Source organism: Hippopotamus amphibius, chromosome 2, assembly GCF_030028045.1.
Source record: "Hippopotamus amphibius kiboko isolate mHipAmp2 chromosome 2, mHipAmp2.hap2, whole genome shotgun sequence".
NCBI lineage: Eukaryota > Metazoa > Chordata > Mammalia > Artiodactyla > Hippopotamidae > Hippopotamus > Hippopotamus amphibius.
This window is the reverse complement of record NC_080187.1, coordinates 114,112,214-114,129,889: the sequence shown is the minus strand read 5'-3', so window position 1 is coordinate 114,129,889 and position 17,676 is coordinate 114,112,214. Positions and strand designations below refer to the sequence as shown.

General features: G+C 43.0%; 1 protein-coding gene across 1 annotated transcript in view; it reads right to left on the bottom strand.

The window, feature by feature from the left end:
- Nucleotides 1–17,676, bottom strand: part of LOC130845757 (F-box/WD repeat-containing protein 12-like) — a 52,144-nt gene that overhangs the window by 12,534 nt on the left and 21,934 nt on the right. Inside the window, 6 exon segments of the mRNA XM_057723429.1 lie at nt 3,218–3,345; nt 3,434–3,612; nt 4,721–4,830; nt 4,832–4,911; nt 6,038–6,196; nt 17,063–17,272. Coding sequence (XP_057579412.1) covers nt 3,218–3,345; nt 3,434–3,612; nt 4,721–4,830; nt 4,832–4,911; nt 6,038–6,196; nt 17,063–17,272 — 866 coding nt within the window.

Here is a 17,676-nt window from a genome sequence, read left to right as displayed (position 1 = left end):
CATTTCTCCAGAATTTGGAAGTACTATCATTTCCTAACCAGTCTCAGTGAAGGAGACGTAAATGCAGGAGCCAATGGGGCCCTCATTTTTCCACAAACATACAATGCTGTTCTATTGCACAAGAGAAAAATGAAGCAAGTGTATAGAGAACTGAATCAAACCAACAAACAAAAAAACTAGAGAAGGAACTTCCTGAGTTCCCTACAGAAGCCCAGTTTTTGTCTATAGGTTGCTTCTGAAATATTTCTGCTTTGGCTTTCATGAAATATCTTTCAACGGAAATTCTATGCTGATTTACTGAGTGTCTTTAAGCAGCAACTGAAGTTCTATTCAATTTAGAATTTAACATCAAGACTGGAATACGACAGTTTCCAGACTATGTCAGAAAACTGCAGCATTGGTTGGTCTATGTGGGGCTGAGCAAGAAGCAGGGTGACAGGTGCTCCCTGAGATGGTACGGCAGCCAGAAGTCTCTGTGGTTTGTTAGCACAGAAGGTTGAACTAGCACCTGTCTTCTTTCTTTTTCTCTTTAGAGACTTCGTCTTAGTCTTTCTCCCCCCTCAACTGATTTTTACTAAATTTGCAGAACTGTGTAACTATCACCAAAACCCAGTTTAAGAATATTTCCATCAGCCCAAAAAGATCTGTCATAGTCATTTGCAATAATGGCTCCCAACCCCGGGCAGCCAGTAACTTACCTTCTGTTCCCACAGATTTTCTGGATGTACCACATTAATGGAATCATTCAATACGTGATCTCATACATTTGACTTCTTTCACTGGCACCATGCTTTTGCAGTTCACCCATGTCAAGTGTGTGTCAATGCACCGTTCCTCTTTATGGCTGAATAACATTCCCCTGTGGGTTTATCCATTCACCTGCTGATGGACATTTGCACTGTCTGCACTTTCGGGGTATTCTGAACAGAGCTGCTAAGAACAGTCAAGTCTTTGTAGCCACATGCAGACATATGTTTTATTTCTCCCAGGGGTACGCTGCTAGGTTGTTGTTAAATTTATGTTTAACACACCCGTTTTCTTTGGAGAATCAGAATACATGTTCACAGATGATAACACTTTAGGAAACCGAAAAGCTCCTAAAAAGTACTCATTATCTCCTACAGCATTCAATAAGGTGCTGGAAAAGAGAGAGGAAATGCAGTCCATGGCTGCCTGTCTTGCAGGGAACAGCAAGAAGCAAGACTACTGGGTCTATGATTGCCAAATGAAACTCCCAAAGAGAAATTACCACTCATCCAATCAACTAAGGATTTCTCGAGGACTCTGTGATGAATCAGGAAAGAGTGTAATTCAAGACTGTAATCCATTCTAGGGTTCTGATTAAAGCACATTTCTCAGAAGATGCTTCTAAGTGTGCTACTCACATCGAGAACAGTCATTTCAGTGAATGGATGAGTTTACCATCCTATAGTGCAGGTAGTGCAGTTTACAAATACCTGTAAAAAAGAAGTTTCTAACTCTGCTACATGCTCACCATGAGTATAATTTCAGTGAATGAAAGTTTTGCTTTGCGTAATGCATGTAGTGCAGTGTTTAAAAACACATGTAAACATATGCTAACTCATATATATGGAATCTAAAAAAATGGTACTGATGAACCCAGTGACAGGGCAAGAATGAAGATGCAGATGTGAAGAAAGGACTTGAGGACATGGGGTGGAGGGTGAAGGGGAAGCTGGGACGAAGTGATAGAGTAGCATTGACATATATACACTACCAAATGTAAAACAGATAGCGGGCTGCTGCATAACATAGGGAGAGAAACTTGATGATGGGTGATAACCCAGAGGGCCGGGGTGGGGAGGGTAGGAGGGAGTCGCAGAAGGGAGGGGATATGGGGATAACATGTATAAGTACAGCTGCTTCACTCTGGTGTACCTCAAAGGGTGGCACAGCAGTGTAAAGCAATTATATTCCAATAAAGACCTTTAAAAAAAAAAACATGTAAGAAAGAAGTTTCTAGAAGTGCTCCTTCCTTGTTAAGTTGACAAGTGTTACTTCAGTGAAAAGATATTCTAACCATTCAGTAATGATGTAAGAATTTTTTAAAGACATGTATAAAAAAGGAAAGAAAAAAAAATCACATCTTGGAGGCCAACATCAGCACACAAACCCCTGAAGGGTGAGCTGGCCAGGGCCCTGGCAACCTCTTCAATGGCCTCTTTCCAGCGGCAACAAGTGTCTGCACGGATGTCTCCCTTAGAAGAGGAAAGGTTTTCCTGCCACTGGAGGGAGAAAATCATTACTGAGGAGTCATGAGTGCTTGTGGGGAGTGTAGCCACCGGCCTGAGGGCTTTGCTTCACAAAGGCTGGCCTGTGGCCAAACGCAGAAACAGCCCAGCAAGGCCACCTATCCCGAGTGCAGGGGAGAGTAAGTAGCAACATATCAGGGTGCTAAGTAGGAAAAATACAGCACTTCACGGCCTGCAGTGTGGAGGTGGAGCATTAGGGCTCGCAAACTCAGAAACTAGGTAGGTTTGTTATAGAAATCTTTAACTTTAAAAATATTTAGTTTGGGGCATTGTATTTTTTCATTTAACACTGTGAGATGTTTGTTACGGGAAGCTGAATTTACCCCATACCTCGTGACAAGTAACTGACAGCTGTGAGGTCAGTGGTCTCACCATAACCCAGGGGGAGTATAACATCTGTCAGCCCTGTCCTTACTTTGTAGGACTTACTCTGACAAGAAGGAACATAAGTCATTCCAAAATTCTAATTTTAAACCACAACACAAAAGCGCATTCTTTCTGACTTTTACAATCTTGCCCCCACTGACTCCCCCTGGGTATGGTAAATGGCTCTGGGATTGTGCGGGTTACGGAGGGGAGGTAAGAGCCGGGCTGCAGGGCTGCATCAAAGCCCACCCTGGGCTCCACTATGCATCCCTGTGGGTCTTTGGGCAAAACAGCTACATCTCTGAGCCTCTGTTTCATCTGGGAAATGTGGGTGACGCTAACTGCAGGCGGTGGTTTTGTACATTAAAGGAGATAATGTAGATGATGCACAGCGTAGCTTCTTTCTATAAAACAGTGGATGAATATCAGCAATGACTTGCCTCAGGTCCCCAGATAGTGAGGGGCAGGCTGGGCTAAGACGCCAAGTCCCATTCACATCCTTTCCAATGGCATCCTCCTGCTGGGAGGCCAGGAGAGGCCATCATACAGGTAACATTTTAAAAATCAGAAGCAATTACCTGGCCCATCTGTGCGACCCACCAAGCAAATGATAGCAGCTCTTGAGGACAGGACATTTATTTTCCTTTTTCCACACGTAGACTCGCAAGGAGAGGTCGAAGGAAGAGGTGACGACTCGACTCTGGTCCTTGAAATGAAAAACCAAGTGAGGCAGGGACGTGGGCTCCAAAGCATGGAGCTGAGAGGCAGGCAGGCGGGCAGGGCACCACACTCACCACCCACGTGGACGTGATAGGCCTCTGGTGGTCCTGAAAGGCTGCCAGCTGCAGGCTGTGTATGGTGAAGAGAACCAGCTCCGATCTGGACACGAGCAGGATCACCTGAAAGCCATGGCCCTTCATGAGGTGAGGAGGCATCATGGTGTCTGGCAGCAGGAAACTTGCGATCTGTTGTACTTTTTGAAATAAAAACACACAGACTGTCATTTCTTAGGAGCAGCTGGGGTCTGGAATAGACACGCCTCACATAAGATGATGTGGCATAATGAAAACAACAACAACTTTGTGGTCCCACCTGCATTCAGTCCGGACCCACGCATTTACTCCCCTATGCCTCCCGGTCATTGCCTCCCGGTCATCGCCTCCCGGTCATCGGCTCTAAACTGCTGATTTTGATGCTGATTACAGCCTCACAGGGGCTGTAAAGGTTCAAGGCCATATGCATGTGAAAGTGACAGTATCTGGCACACAGCGCTATCCAGGGATGAGGCTTCCACCCTGTGTTCTACCCTTCCTCATCTAAAACACGTTGATGTAAGAAACGGCCACATGAGAACTGTGACATTTATGACAAAACTACTGTTGAAGATACTGTCTTTTATACTGTATAGCATTCCCTGTTAAAAAAAAATTGATCATTTCCTCATGGAGTTTAGCAGCAGGAAAATAAAATTACCTCTTCTGAAGAATTCATGCATTTTCTCATATCAGACAAGGGATTACAGTACCCATCCCATTTCCCTTTTTTCCTCGGCTGCTGGGAAGCTCAGTGTAAAATTTATGGTCAAATGATGACACAAAAACAAATGAATAGAATACAAAAGAAAAAAATGATAAGGACCATAGGAAAGGCCTATCAGGGTGATTTGGGGTTTGGGAAACAGAGGTGGTAGGAAAGGAGAGGGATGTGGGTCTTACTTTCCTACTAGACTAGGAGCTCCTTAGGGAAGAGAGAGTTGTGGCTTTTATTCATCTCTGTATGCACTCAGTGCTGAGAACTGTGACTCTGACATAAAATTGTGAAAGAAGAGATAGGGATGAATGGAAGCAGAGAAGGGAGGAGAGTGGACAGTAGCTAACGTCTGAATCCCAGGGCCATGCAGAGGACCCAACACACAGCAAGTACTCAACCACTCCACCAGTACACAAAATCACAAGAAAACATCTGTGGGGTCACTATGATTCACTGAGAAGAAAGAAAGTACCCCAAAGGAAACATGAGGAACCTGTGCTTGAAGCACTATAAGGCAGTGGTGGTGACCATCCTGATATGGGCATCCTCACCCAGAACATCTGCTCTATCCCTGGACTTCTTGGCCCCCAGCTCATAGGTGGTAACAGCCAACTGCACACCGTTGTCACTTATGTATATCACCATTAGCCTGGCTGCCTCTGCGTGTCAGACAGGTGGGAAGAGTGGCGGAGACGGGAGGCTTGTCTTCTGACGGGCAGAGCAAGGAGTGAGTGTGGAGCACCTGGCAAAATAGCACCGCAAGTCTCCTCATTGCCAGTGAGGGAGGGCACTTCTTCAACCCAGGAGCACTCTGAAAGCCCCTTCCACAGACCCACACCCACAGTGACCTTACTGGGTCTTACAGGATGGCCCATGTGGACCCTCCTTTCCTGACCACAATGACCAAGAGGGAGCAAGGTCAACCCCAGCTCACATCTGGCCCCGCTGGAAACATCTTGGCACACCAGTCCCAGTGAGGTCAGTGTAATGGGTGAATCAAATAAATGGATTTTCTGTTTTTGAGCAGCTGCATTTCACCATCTTGCTTCTGTTTCCCATGTCTTCCTCTGTCTTCCTTTCCTATCTCCTTGCAGTCTGGCTCCAAACACCCCTTCTCGGCCCCCAGAACTGCTCTGTTGCTGCCCGTTGATCCAGTGGCCTCTCTCCTCTGGCTGCCCCCTGACCACTGGCCTCCCCTGGCTACCAGGTCCCAGCACTGCCCATCCTGTCCAGCTCTGCCACTGCTTCTCTTTCTCTATCCTTCCTTGTCTCAAGACCCTCTCCAGCTGCCCACTTTTTACTCTGGTCTAATTTTCAGCCTGGCACCCAGGCTGAGCATCTCTGAGTCCAAGAATCTCTCGCAGAGGAAGCCACTCTCCCAGGCCAGCTGTGTGCGGGCCTGCAGGTGATGGACACTATCCCCACGCTGTCAGCACCTCCTCTGTGCCTGACCTGGAAACTCTCTTCCTCACTCCTGTGGAAGCCTGTTCTCAGGCCACCAAATACCTCATGATCATTTCCACCAGGAGGGCCCTAAGGCCCCAAACCTCTTCAGAATTAAACTCTGCCGTCTCCAGCTGGGCAGCTGACCCCTTCCAACCTGTGGGCAACATGGGAGCCTAGAAAGAGTAGAGGCTCCTGGGAGAGGCCAGCACAGCCATCAACCCAGCTGGTGGCCCTGAGAAGGGGTTCACTGCTGTGAACAGCCACGGATGACTCATCGTCATCATCCTCACGGCTATGGGACTTGGTCCTACGTGAGAAGCTGCCCCTAGATGCACCCCACAAGCCTAGGGCACAGGACCCGTCACCCTGTATACATAGAGCCAGGCCCCTCCCTCAGGCAAGGGACACAGCCCACCACTGACCTTCGGGCCCAGGTCTGAGTTCTGGGTTGATGCAAACACCCACTGCCGGTCAGGAGAGCAGAGGAGACTGGTGGGGTTGTTGGGAAACACGTTCACTCTGGAGAGTGGCTGCAGCTGCGGCACCATCAGCGTGTAGAGCGCCCCTTCGGCACAGGCGGCCTGCAAGCAAGAGAACAAAAATGGAATCAAGAACCAAAAAGAATCGAAGAGAAGGTGTCCAAGAAGAGAAGCGAAGATCTAATAAGCACATAAGTGAGTTTCGTACAAAGGAAAAGTTAAATAATTAACAGACATTTAAAATTCATGTGCAATGAAACTTTTTTGGAAATAAAAGAAATCCTGGGAAAGTTGAGTTGGGATGGTCATCACAGACATGTCACAATACAACTACTACGCTTTAAATATTTCAAAAAAGTCTTTTAGGCCTTTGATTTAAAAAGTCCAGTGTCTAACAAAAGAAATAAGGATGGCTGTAGACTTTTCAACAGAAATATACACTGTGGAATGATATTTCCACAAAATTCAAGGAAAGCATGAGCCAGGGATTTAGTGCCCAGCCAGGCCATCCTTCAAGCATCAAGGCTACAGAACAGCAGCGTTAAACATGCAAGAACTGCATTCCTGAGCACTTCCTCGGGAACTGACTAGGGGATGGGCTTCATCAAACCACAAGATACAAGGAAAAGGTCACCAAAGAACTGCTGTGGTTATGAAATATATTAAACTGTAGATCAAAGAGCTATTAAATAAAAAAGTGGACACAAGGGAAGAACAGTGTATAAATACTGTATGGTCTCAAAAAAGTTGGAAATAATACATCTTAAAAAATGAGAAGAAAGATCAAAATAGAATAATTCAACTACCGTAGGAGTAAAGGAGTGTCATCGAAAGTTAACAAATATAATAGGAGACAGGCCATACCAAGGAAAAAGGAGAGAGACAATGTTAAGATAAAGAAAACCACTACAACAAAAATACAAACCCGCCTATATGACAAAAGATATCACCCCCTAACCCAACACACAGATTAAACAGGAAGAAAACAGATGTGGAGAAAGGAGCCTGGTAATGAACCACATCACAGAGCAAACGTGAGATAAAACGCAAGGCGATATCGTGCAGTGTAAATGGCTTAATTCACTTATTCAAATAAAATGATTTTCAGATTGATGAACAAAAGAAAACACAACTATCTATATTTTCTTTTTTTGTGACATCTTTGTCTGGTTTTGGTATCAGAATGATGGTGGCCTCACAGAATGAGTTTGGGAGTGTTTCTCCTTCTGCTATATTTTGGAAGAGTTTGAGAAGAATACCTGTTAGCTTTTCTCTAAATGTTTGATAGAATTCGCCTGTGAAGCCATCTGGCCCTGGGCTTTTGTTTGTTGGAAGATTTTTAATCACAGTTTCAATTTCAGTGCTTGTGATTGGTCTGCTCATATTTTCTATTTCTTCCTGGTTCAGTCTTGGAAGATTGTACTTTTCTAAGAATTTATCCATTTCTACCAGGTTGTCCAATTTATTGGCGTATAGTTGCTTGTAGTAGTCTCTCATGATCTTCTGTATTTCTGTGGTGTCGGTTGTTACTTCTCCTTTTTCATTTCTAATTCTATTGTTTTGTGTCTTCTCTCTTTTTTTCCTGATGAGTCTGGCTAATGGTTTATCAATTTTGTTAATCTTCTCAAAGAACCAGCTTTTAGTTTTATTGATCTTTGCTATTGTTTCCTTCATTTCTTTTTCATTTATTTCTGATCTAATCTTTATGATTTGTTTCCTTCTGCTCACTTTGGGGGTTTTTTGTTCTTCTCTCTCTAATTGTTTTAGGTGTAAGGTTAGGTTGCTAATTCGATATTTTTCTTGTTTCTTGAGGTAGGATTGTATTGCTATAAACTTCCCTCTTAGAACTGCTTTTGCTGCATCCCATAGGTTTTGGGTCGTTGTGTTTTCATTGTTATTGTTTTCTAGGTATTTTTTTATTTCTTCTTTGATTTTGCACAGCAAAAGAAACCATAAACAAGACAAGAATACAACCCTCAGAATGGGAGAAAATATTCATCAATGAAACAACTGACAAAGGATTAATCTCCAAAATATACAAGCAGCTCATGCAGCTCAATATTGAAAAAACAACCCAATCAAAAAATGGGCGGGAAACCTAAATAGACATTTCTCCAAAGAAGACATGCAGATGGCCAAGAGGCATGTGAAAAGATGCTCAACATCACTTCTCATCAGAGAAATGCAAGTCAAAGCCACAATGAGGTATCACCACACATCAGTCAGAATGGCCATCATCAAGAAATCTAGAAACAATAAATGCTGGAGAGGGTGTGGAGAAAAGAGAACCCTCCTGCACTGTTAGTGGGAATGTAAACTGGTACAGCCACTATGGAAAACAGTTTGGAGGGTCCTTAAAAAGCTAAAAATAGAACTACCAAATGACCCAACAATCCCACTACTGGGCATATACCCTGAGAAAACCATAATTCAAAAAGATACATGTACCATAATGTTCATTGCAGCACTGTTTACAATAGCCAGGACATGGAAGCAACCTAAATGCCCATCAACAGATGAATGGATAAAGAAGATGTGGCACATATATACAATGGACTATTACTCAGCCATAAAAAGGAATGAAACTGAGTTATTTGTAGTGAGGTGGCTGGACCTAGAGCCTGTCACACAGAGTGTGTAAGCCGAAAGAGAAAAAGAAATACTGTATGCTAACTCATATATATGGAATCTAAAAAAAATGGTACTGATGAACCCAATGGCAGGGCAAGAATAAAGATGCAGATGTAGAGAATGGACTTGAGGACATGGCGGGGAGGGGAAGCTGGGACGAGGTGAGAGAATAGCAATGACATATATACACTACCAAATGTAAAATAGGTAGCTAGTGGGAAGCTGCTGCCTAACACAGGGAGATCAACTTGATGCTTGGTGATGACCTAGAGGGGTGGGATGAGGAGGGTGGGAGGGAGACTCAAAAGGGAGGGGATATGGCGACATATGTATAAATACAGCTGACTCACTTTGTTGTACAGCAGAAACTGGCACAACAGTGTAAACCAATAATACTCTAATAAAAAAAAATGACTATATTTGGACCTTTGCACCCAATAATGGAGAACACACTGCCCTTGCAAGCACACACGGACATTTACAAAAACTGAATATAGAGTCACAAAGAAAACTTAATAAATTATGTATGGCAATGTAATACAAACAATATTCTCTAATCACAGTGATATAAAACTAGAAATCAATAGCAATATTAAATAAAACAGACAAGGCACTAGCTAATATAATCAGAAAAAAAAATGGGAGAAAGGTCTTATATACAAGAAGAAATGACAAGAGGGAAACAAATGTTCAAATAGAGGAAATTTAAAGAAAAAAAACCTTAAGAGAATATCCTAGACAATTGTGTGCATAAAAAATTGAAAACTTGGATATATTGGGCAGTTCCCTAGAAAAATACAATATATCAAAATTGATCCCAGCAGAGACAGAAAGGCTTGAGCAGACCAATTTCCATAGATGAGAGAGAGAAAACTACCGGACAAAAAAGTATCCAGCACCAGATGATGTCAAAGATTAATTCTACCAAACTGAAAAGTATGTAATTTCAATGTAACTTAAATTGTTCCAAAGCATTAAAAAAGAAGAAAAATGTTCAGATTTCTTTCATGAAGAAAGCAGAGCCTTTATATGTAACCCTGATAAAGGAAAGTCCCCAAAGAAGAACTACAGAACAATCTCACATACACAGATCCAAAATCCTAATAAAATATCAGCATTTAAAAGAAATGCATGGATGACATATTTTAAAAATCCAATATTTCACCATAACAATAGAACTAAGGAGAAAATCCTATATCTCCATGCTGAAAAAGCCTTTCACAAAATTCAACATTCAATCCTGATTTTAAAAAACTAATATTAAGGGACTTCTCTGGTGGCGCAGTGGTTAAGAATCCACCTACCAATGCAGGGGACACAGGTTCGAGCCCTGGTCCGGGAAGATCTCACATGCCACGGAGCAACTAAGCCCATGCGCCACAACTACTAAGCCTGCACTCTAGATCCCACTAGCCACACCTACTGAGCCCTCATGCCTAGAGCCGGTGCTCCACAACAAGAGAAGCCACCACAATGAGAAGCCTGTGCACCACAACAAAGAACAGCCCCCACTCACCACAACTAGAGAAAGCCCACATGCAGCAACAAAGACCCAATGCAGTCAGTAAATAAACAGAGAAAATTTCTTTAAAAAATTTTCAAAAAACAAAATAATTAGTTTGGTGCATTGTATTCTTTCATTGTAAGATGTCTGTCACAGGAGGTTGAATTTACTGCATACCTCGTGAGAAGTAACTGACAGCTGTGAGGTCGGCGGTCTCACCATAACCCAGGAGGAATATAAAATCTGTCAGCCCTGTCCTTACTTTGTAGGACTTACTCTGACAAGAAAAAACATGTCATTCCAAAATTCTAATTTTAAACCACAGCATAAAATCACACTCTTTCCGACTTTACAGTCTTGTCCCCCTGACTCCCACTGCCGCCTGGGTTTGGTAAATGGACCTTGTACACAAATAGAATTTAACTTGAAATGAGCCACTGACCTACATGTAGAACAACTTCCAAATAACCCTTGGGACAGAGAAAAAGTCACACAAAGCCGAGTCAAGGTGGCAGGGTGCTGGCTTCTCATTTGGGGGCCCATTCAGGTTGTTGGCAGTTCAGGACATTGTGGCTGCAGAACTGAGGTTTCCCCGCCCGCTGGCTGTTGGCAGAGATTATTCTCATTCCCAGGCCCACTAACAGCCTGGCAGCTAGCACGTAAGGCCCCTGTGCCCTCGCTTCTCTGACTTCCCCTTCTGTGACCAGCCAGAGAAAACTGTCTGCTTTTAAAGTGCTCATGGAATGCGTGTGGGTCCACCCAGATCATCTCTCTTTAGCCAGGTAACAGAAATTTCTCCTCTGCTCATAGCTTTGGCCATTTCTGTTTGAAATTCCACACATTTTTGCTTGATATATATTTTAGGCTATATTTTGGAGGTGCATTAAAAATTAGCCTTGCCAGGGACTTCCCTGGCAGTCCAGTGGTTAGGACTCTGAGCTTCCACTGCAGGGAGCGCAGGTTCAATCCCTGGTCAGGGAACTAAGATCCCACGTGCTGCATGGCGTGGCCAAAATAAATAAATAAATAAAACCACCACCAACAAAAACATACACACACACAAAAACAAAACACAACAACAACAAAACACAAAACACAAAAAACAAAACCAAAACCAAAACCAAAATAAACAAAAAAACCTACAAAGCAAAAATTAGCCTTGCTGTATCTTCCTGGGAGGTTGATCTAATTATTATTCTGAAATGACTGCTAAGATATAGTAAAGACTTTTATCATCGCGTCTTCTCATCTAACATTACTAGCTGTGTTAGCTAGCTTCTGATTAGCATCTCCAACGCCCATCATTTTCCCATTCTTTTAATTCCAAACATCCTTAAGTGTTCTCTTTTAGATGAGTCTTGCATTAGTTTCCTAGGAGTGCAGTAACAAAACAAGGTGACTTATAAAAACAAAAATTTATTCTCTCACAGCTCTGGAGGCTATAGGTCTGAAATCAAGGTGCCAGCAGGGCTATGCTTCCTCTGAAGGCTCTAGGGCTTTCCTTGGCTTATAACAGCACATCCCAATGTCTGTAGCGTCTGCACATGGCTTCTGTGTGTGTGTGTGTGTGTGTGTGTGTGTGTGTGTGTGTGTGTCCTCTCCTCTTCTTATAAAGATACCACTTGTTAGATTAAGGGCCCAAACTAAATCTAGGATGATTTCATCTTGAGATCCTTAAATATATGGCAAATGCACCATTTCCAAGGAAGGACAAAGAAGGTCACATTTTGAGGCCCTGGGCAGACCTGAATTTTGGGGGAATACTCTTTTCCGTACCCTGTTGGTACATGTGTAGTCAGCAGTCTCCAAAATTTGAGCCAAATTTTGGTTAGGGGTTGATCCTGCCCCATCCTCCGACAGGGCAACCTCAAGAAAATCAGTGCTTCTGGTATAAAATCTGCCAACCTCGGCCATGCACAACACACAATCAAAGTGAAAGTTATAGTTATATCTGGGCTCTTGTGGTGACAGAGGTGATCACAGGTCCAGAACCCATGACTCTTTGTTGTCAGGTAGGTATTGTGCCTCAGGAGGTGGAGGTAGCATCCTGCAGGCTCTGCAAAGCCACTAAAGCCTCCTTGCTAAGACAGAAATGACACCTTCAGGGTGAAGGCAGGCCTGGTCATCTGGTGCAGGAGGAAGCAGCTTCCCATTGTCCTCAGACCCTTGCCACAGGCAATGACACTAGAGTAGGCCACCCTTTGAGTAGATAAGAAAAGGAATTCTCACACTGTATAGATAGCACTGCCACCACCCCATGCCATGTGGTCCACCAGAGCAGTGCTGCTGCCTGTACCTTAACCAGGTATCCCTGATAGAGGAAGGACCCAACAGTCCACACAAATGGTTAACCTCCAGGCAGTCAGCTTAGCCCTCAATGCCCAGCCAACAATCAGCCCTGAACATGCATGTTTACACTCTCAGGCCATGTGGTGTGGCCATGTGGCCAGTGAATGCAGAAACTAAATTCTTATCCAAGGTTTCCCCCTTTGGGATGAAGACCTCAGGACCTCCTGCCCCCCAGACATCCCAAATATTAATGACGGTCACACATGTCTCCACATATACCAGGCACCTCTATCCGCTTTGCAGACCCAGACATTACCTACAGTGACCAAGACTCTCATTTCACACAATACTGAGCTCCTGAGCAAGTCACCCCAAAGAACTTCCCTTCATCTGCCAATTTAACGCAGGCTAATTGGTATGTTTAATCTTCTTGGACAATTTAAGGAGCTTAGACCGTTCAATTCTTCATAAACTGCTCCTAACCTAAATGCTAAAGTCACACATTTTACTTCTATATATAGTTAAAAGTCCATAAGGGATTGTTGTTGCTGTTTTATACAGTTGATACTCATTTAGATTTCCTCATATTTCCCACAGTTTTTGCTCATAAATCTTTCCTGCTTCTCTGAAATTTCATCTGTGGTCACTTTCCCTTTGATTGAAGCAGTTTCATTAGTATTACACTGAAGGTAGTTTTATTTCCTCTTGCTGCTACTAAATAGATTTTTCTTAGTCTTCAATGATCTCAGTTTACTCTGATGGGTCTCTATGCAGATTTATTTTTATTTACCCTGCTTGGGGTTTGCGGGGACTTCCTGATTCCATGGATTAACGTCCTTAGTCTAGTTTGGAAACATATGTACCATCATCTCTTCAAATGTTTCTCATGCCTCCCTGCCTCACCTACTCTTAGGACATCAAAGAAACGAATAGTAGAATTTTTCATGGATCCTTTATGGCCTCACCACTCAAAGTGTGTTCTGTGACCTGATAGCATCAATATTCTCAAGAAGCTTCTAAAAAACTCAAAAATCTCAGGCATCCCCAGGGACCCACCGAATCAGAATCTTCATTTAAACAAGACCCCCCACTGATTCACGTCCCATTCAAGTCTGAGAAACAGTGGTCTCCATCTCTCAGCCTCTCTTCTACATTTACCACTCTTGGTATCCCCATTCCATTCCAGAAAATTACTTTGATAGTCCAGTTCACTATTCTTTTATATTCTTAACTTCTTAATTGATATATATAATACACATGGAAACTTGCACAAAACATAAACGTAAAAAAGCTCAGTAACTTATTACAAAATAAATGTTCATGTTGCTACCAAAGTAAAGAAGTAGAACACTGCCAGTGGCCCACAAGCTCCCCTCACCCTCCCCAGACTTTTGTGTGATTCAACTGCCCTGCTATTAAATTCATCCACTGAGTCCTAACCTTTGTTATTCAGTTCTGCTACGCTAGAATTTCCTTCTACTTGGTTCTTTTCCAAATCTACAACATCATTTTTCATGGCTTTAAGTTCTCTGTTGAAATTTCTCTCCCTGAGCAGAGCAACTATATGCTTGCTAGTGTTTAGAGCTACTAACTGCAATATCTGAAGCCCCTGGGGCTCTACTGACATTGTCTGCTGCTTATCCTGCAGGTCCTAGTTCACATTATCTCCTTTTTTTTTTTTAATTTCTATTGGAGTATAGTTGATTTACAATGTTGTGTTAGTTTCAGGTGTAGAGCAAAGTGATTCAGTTATACATATACATATATTCATTCTTTTTTAGATTCTTTCTCATATATGTTATTACAGAATATTGGGTAGAGTTCCCTGTGCTATACAGTAGGTCCTTGTTGGTTATCTATCATATATATAGCAGTTGCATGTGTTCATCCCAAGCTCCTGAGTTATCCCTCCCCACCATTTTCCCCCTTTGGTAACCATAAGTTTGTTTTTGATATCTATTAAGCCTGCTTCTGTTTTGTAACTAAGTTCACTTGTATCTTTTTTTTTTTTAATTAGATTCCACATATGAGTGACATCATATGGTATATGTCCTTCTCTGTCTGACTCATTTCATTTAGTATGATAATCTCTAGGTCTATTCATGTTGCCGCAAATGGCATTATTTCATTCTTTTTTATGGCTGAGTAATATTTCCTTGTATACATGTACCACATCTTCTTTATCCACTCCTCTGTCAATGGACATTTAGGCTGCTTCCATATCTTGGCTATTGTAAATAGTGCTGCAATGAACATAGGGGTGTGTGCATCCTCTTGGATTATGGTTTTCTCCAAATATATGCCCAGGAGTGGGATTGCTGAGTCATATGGTAGCTCTATTTTAAGTTTTTTAAGGAAGCTCCATTCTGTTTTCCATAGTGGTTGTACCAATTTACATTACCACCAACAGTAGGAGAGTTCTCTTCTCCACAGCCACTACAGCATTTAACTGTTTGTAGACTTTTTGATGATGGCCATTCTGACCAGCATGAAGTGATATCTCATTGATGTTTTAGCATCATGATTTGCATTTCTCCGATAACTAGTGATGCTGAGCATCTTTTCATGTGGTTTTTGGCCATCTGTATGCCTTCTTTGGAGAATTGTCTATTTAGATCTTCTGCCCATATTTTGATTGGGTTGTTTGTGTTTTTTTTGACATAGAATTCCATAAGCCGTTTGTATATTTTGGAGATTAATCCCTTGTCAGTTGCATCACTTGCAAAAATTTCCTCCCATTCTGTGGGTTGTCTTTTCGTTTTATTATAAACAAAAGTTTAATAGGTCCCACATGTTTATTTTGTTTTTATTTCCATTACTCTAGCAGATGGATCCTGCGATTTATGTCACAGAGTGTTCTTCCTATATTTTTCTCTATGAGTTTTATAGTGCCTGGCCTTACATTTAAGTCTTTGATCCATTTTGAGTTTATTTTTGTGTATGGTGTTAGAGAATGTTCTAATTTCATTCTTTTACATGTAGCTGTCCAGTTTTCCCAGCACCACTTATCAAAGAGACTGTCTTTTCTCCATTGTATATTCTTGTCTCCCTTGTCATAGATTAATTGACCACAGGTGCATGGGTTTATTTCTGGGCTTTCTATCCACTTCCATTGATATGTATTTCTGTTTTTGTGCCAGTACCATACTGTTTTGATGACGGTAGCTTTATAGCATAGTCTGAAGTCAGGGTGTCTGATTCCTTCAGCTCTGTTTTTCTTTCTCAAGATTGCTTTGGCTATTCGGGATCTTTTGTGTTTCCATATAAATTTTAAAACTTTTGCTCTAGTTCTGTGAAAAATGCCATCGGTAGTTTGATAGGGATTGCACTGAATCTGCAGATTGCCTTGGGTAGTTCACATTATCTCATCTCACATGCCTACTCAGCTCTGAGTGCTGAACACTGTATTTGAACAGAGAGGCCTTGGGAGGTGTTAACCTTCTCCAGAAAGGATTTTCACTCACTCCTACCTGGTAACTGGGCAGCTGCAGCCAGTGCAGGGACCGTTTACTTTCAGACCACCCTCACCCTTAGGTTGCAACTTGATAACCTGCCCAAAGTAAGAGACTTCACAGGGCCCCAAACCTTGGTGGCCCTGAACTCCAACTTTTCTCTACTTGGCTATTAAAGCTCTGCTCATCCCCTTAGCCTTGAAGTAAACATCTCCAGAACAAAGGCAGCCCCAGTGTTAAGCTCAACACTTTGATTTCTGCCACCTTCTGAATCTTGGCTTAGAAACCATTTGTTCTTTTTAACTCTCTGACCTGATATATATTCTAATTTTTCTAATTGTCCTTTACCAACAAGTAAGTGTGAATCATGTGCTCTACCATTCCCAGGAGAGAATCATAGTGGCTTCCTCTTCATCTGTACAATATATTCTCAAATTGCTGTGGAGATGTTAATTACACTTATTCCAAAGTCTTCTTTAAACAACTATAGAGTTGTTTATATGAAATCTGTTTCATCAGTTCTTACTTTTCTTGTTTACAAGCTTAGTTCATTTACAGAGTTAGTTCTGTTTACATATGAAACTTTTCCTGGATGTCTGTTCATCTTGATATTTGGGATGCCAGCTTGCCCACACTTTCAAAGACCTCCTTCCCTCCAGGAGGAGGATACTGACCCCAGATGGAGGCCACTTCCTCCATCTGACAGCTTATACCCACTTTCACTGTTTCTCTGTGGTCAAATGCTCCCTCCCAATGCCTAAGAATCACCTCTAAACCAAATGTCCTGACAACAGGAGGCCTTCATCATCTCAGGCAAATGCTTGCATTCTGTCAAACATGCCTCAATTTTCCTTTGAGTTGGGCCCTCACAGAGACTTGAAAAGGGGGAAAGAAGGGTGAGAATGCAGTAGGGAGAAGGAACTGCAAGGGGAAGAATGACTATGAGCAGGACCAGGAAACAGGAAAGCAGGAGCCCGTGGATAAAAAATCACAGCCAGCCCACAGGGCAAGGTGCCACCCGGCACAGTGGTCTGGTGCCAGGTCCACAGATCCTGGGAAACAGCAGAGACTCCTGGGAGCCGGGTCACTCACCAGCAGGAGGGGGCCCTCTGGAATGTCACAGGCCTCCAATGAAGACGAGTACGTAGGCAGGGAGAAAGAGGCTTGCTCACACCCTTCCTCTGCTTTCCATACTTTGATCAGTCCCCACTTGTCCACGGTGACAACCAGTTGCAGCTGAGGGTAGGTCACCAAATTCAGCAGAGCCACAGGATGCAGAGGGCTCGACCAGATCTCCGTGCCCTGGACAACAGCAAGATTAACGTAACAACTCATATAGACCCCATTCATTTCCTAAACATGTATTATTTTCATTCATTCAACCAACACCCAGCTCACACTGGGGAAGTGTAGGTGGAAAGGGTGTGATCCCCATCCTCAAAGGATGCACAGCATGGTGGGGAACACAACACAGAAGAAATGTTCCACCACAGAGGAGACAGGTGCATCCGGGAGGAAAGCAGTTGCTGAGCATGGGTGTGGACACTGCCTGGGATTGTGCCATTGCAGGGGGACTGACGGTGGGGTCTTTTGTGAGCATGGGCACAGCATGTCTGAAGCATTCCTGGTGGTTACCTACAGCTCAACTGAAGAAGGCTGCACAGGGAGGCAGGACCCAATACTACCCACCCTGCCTGGGACCTGGG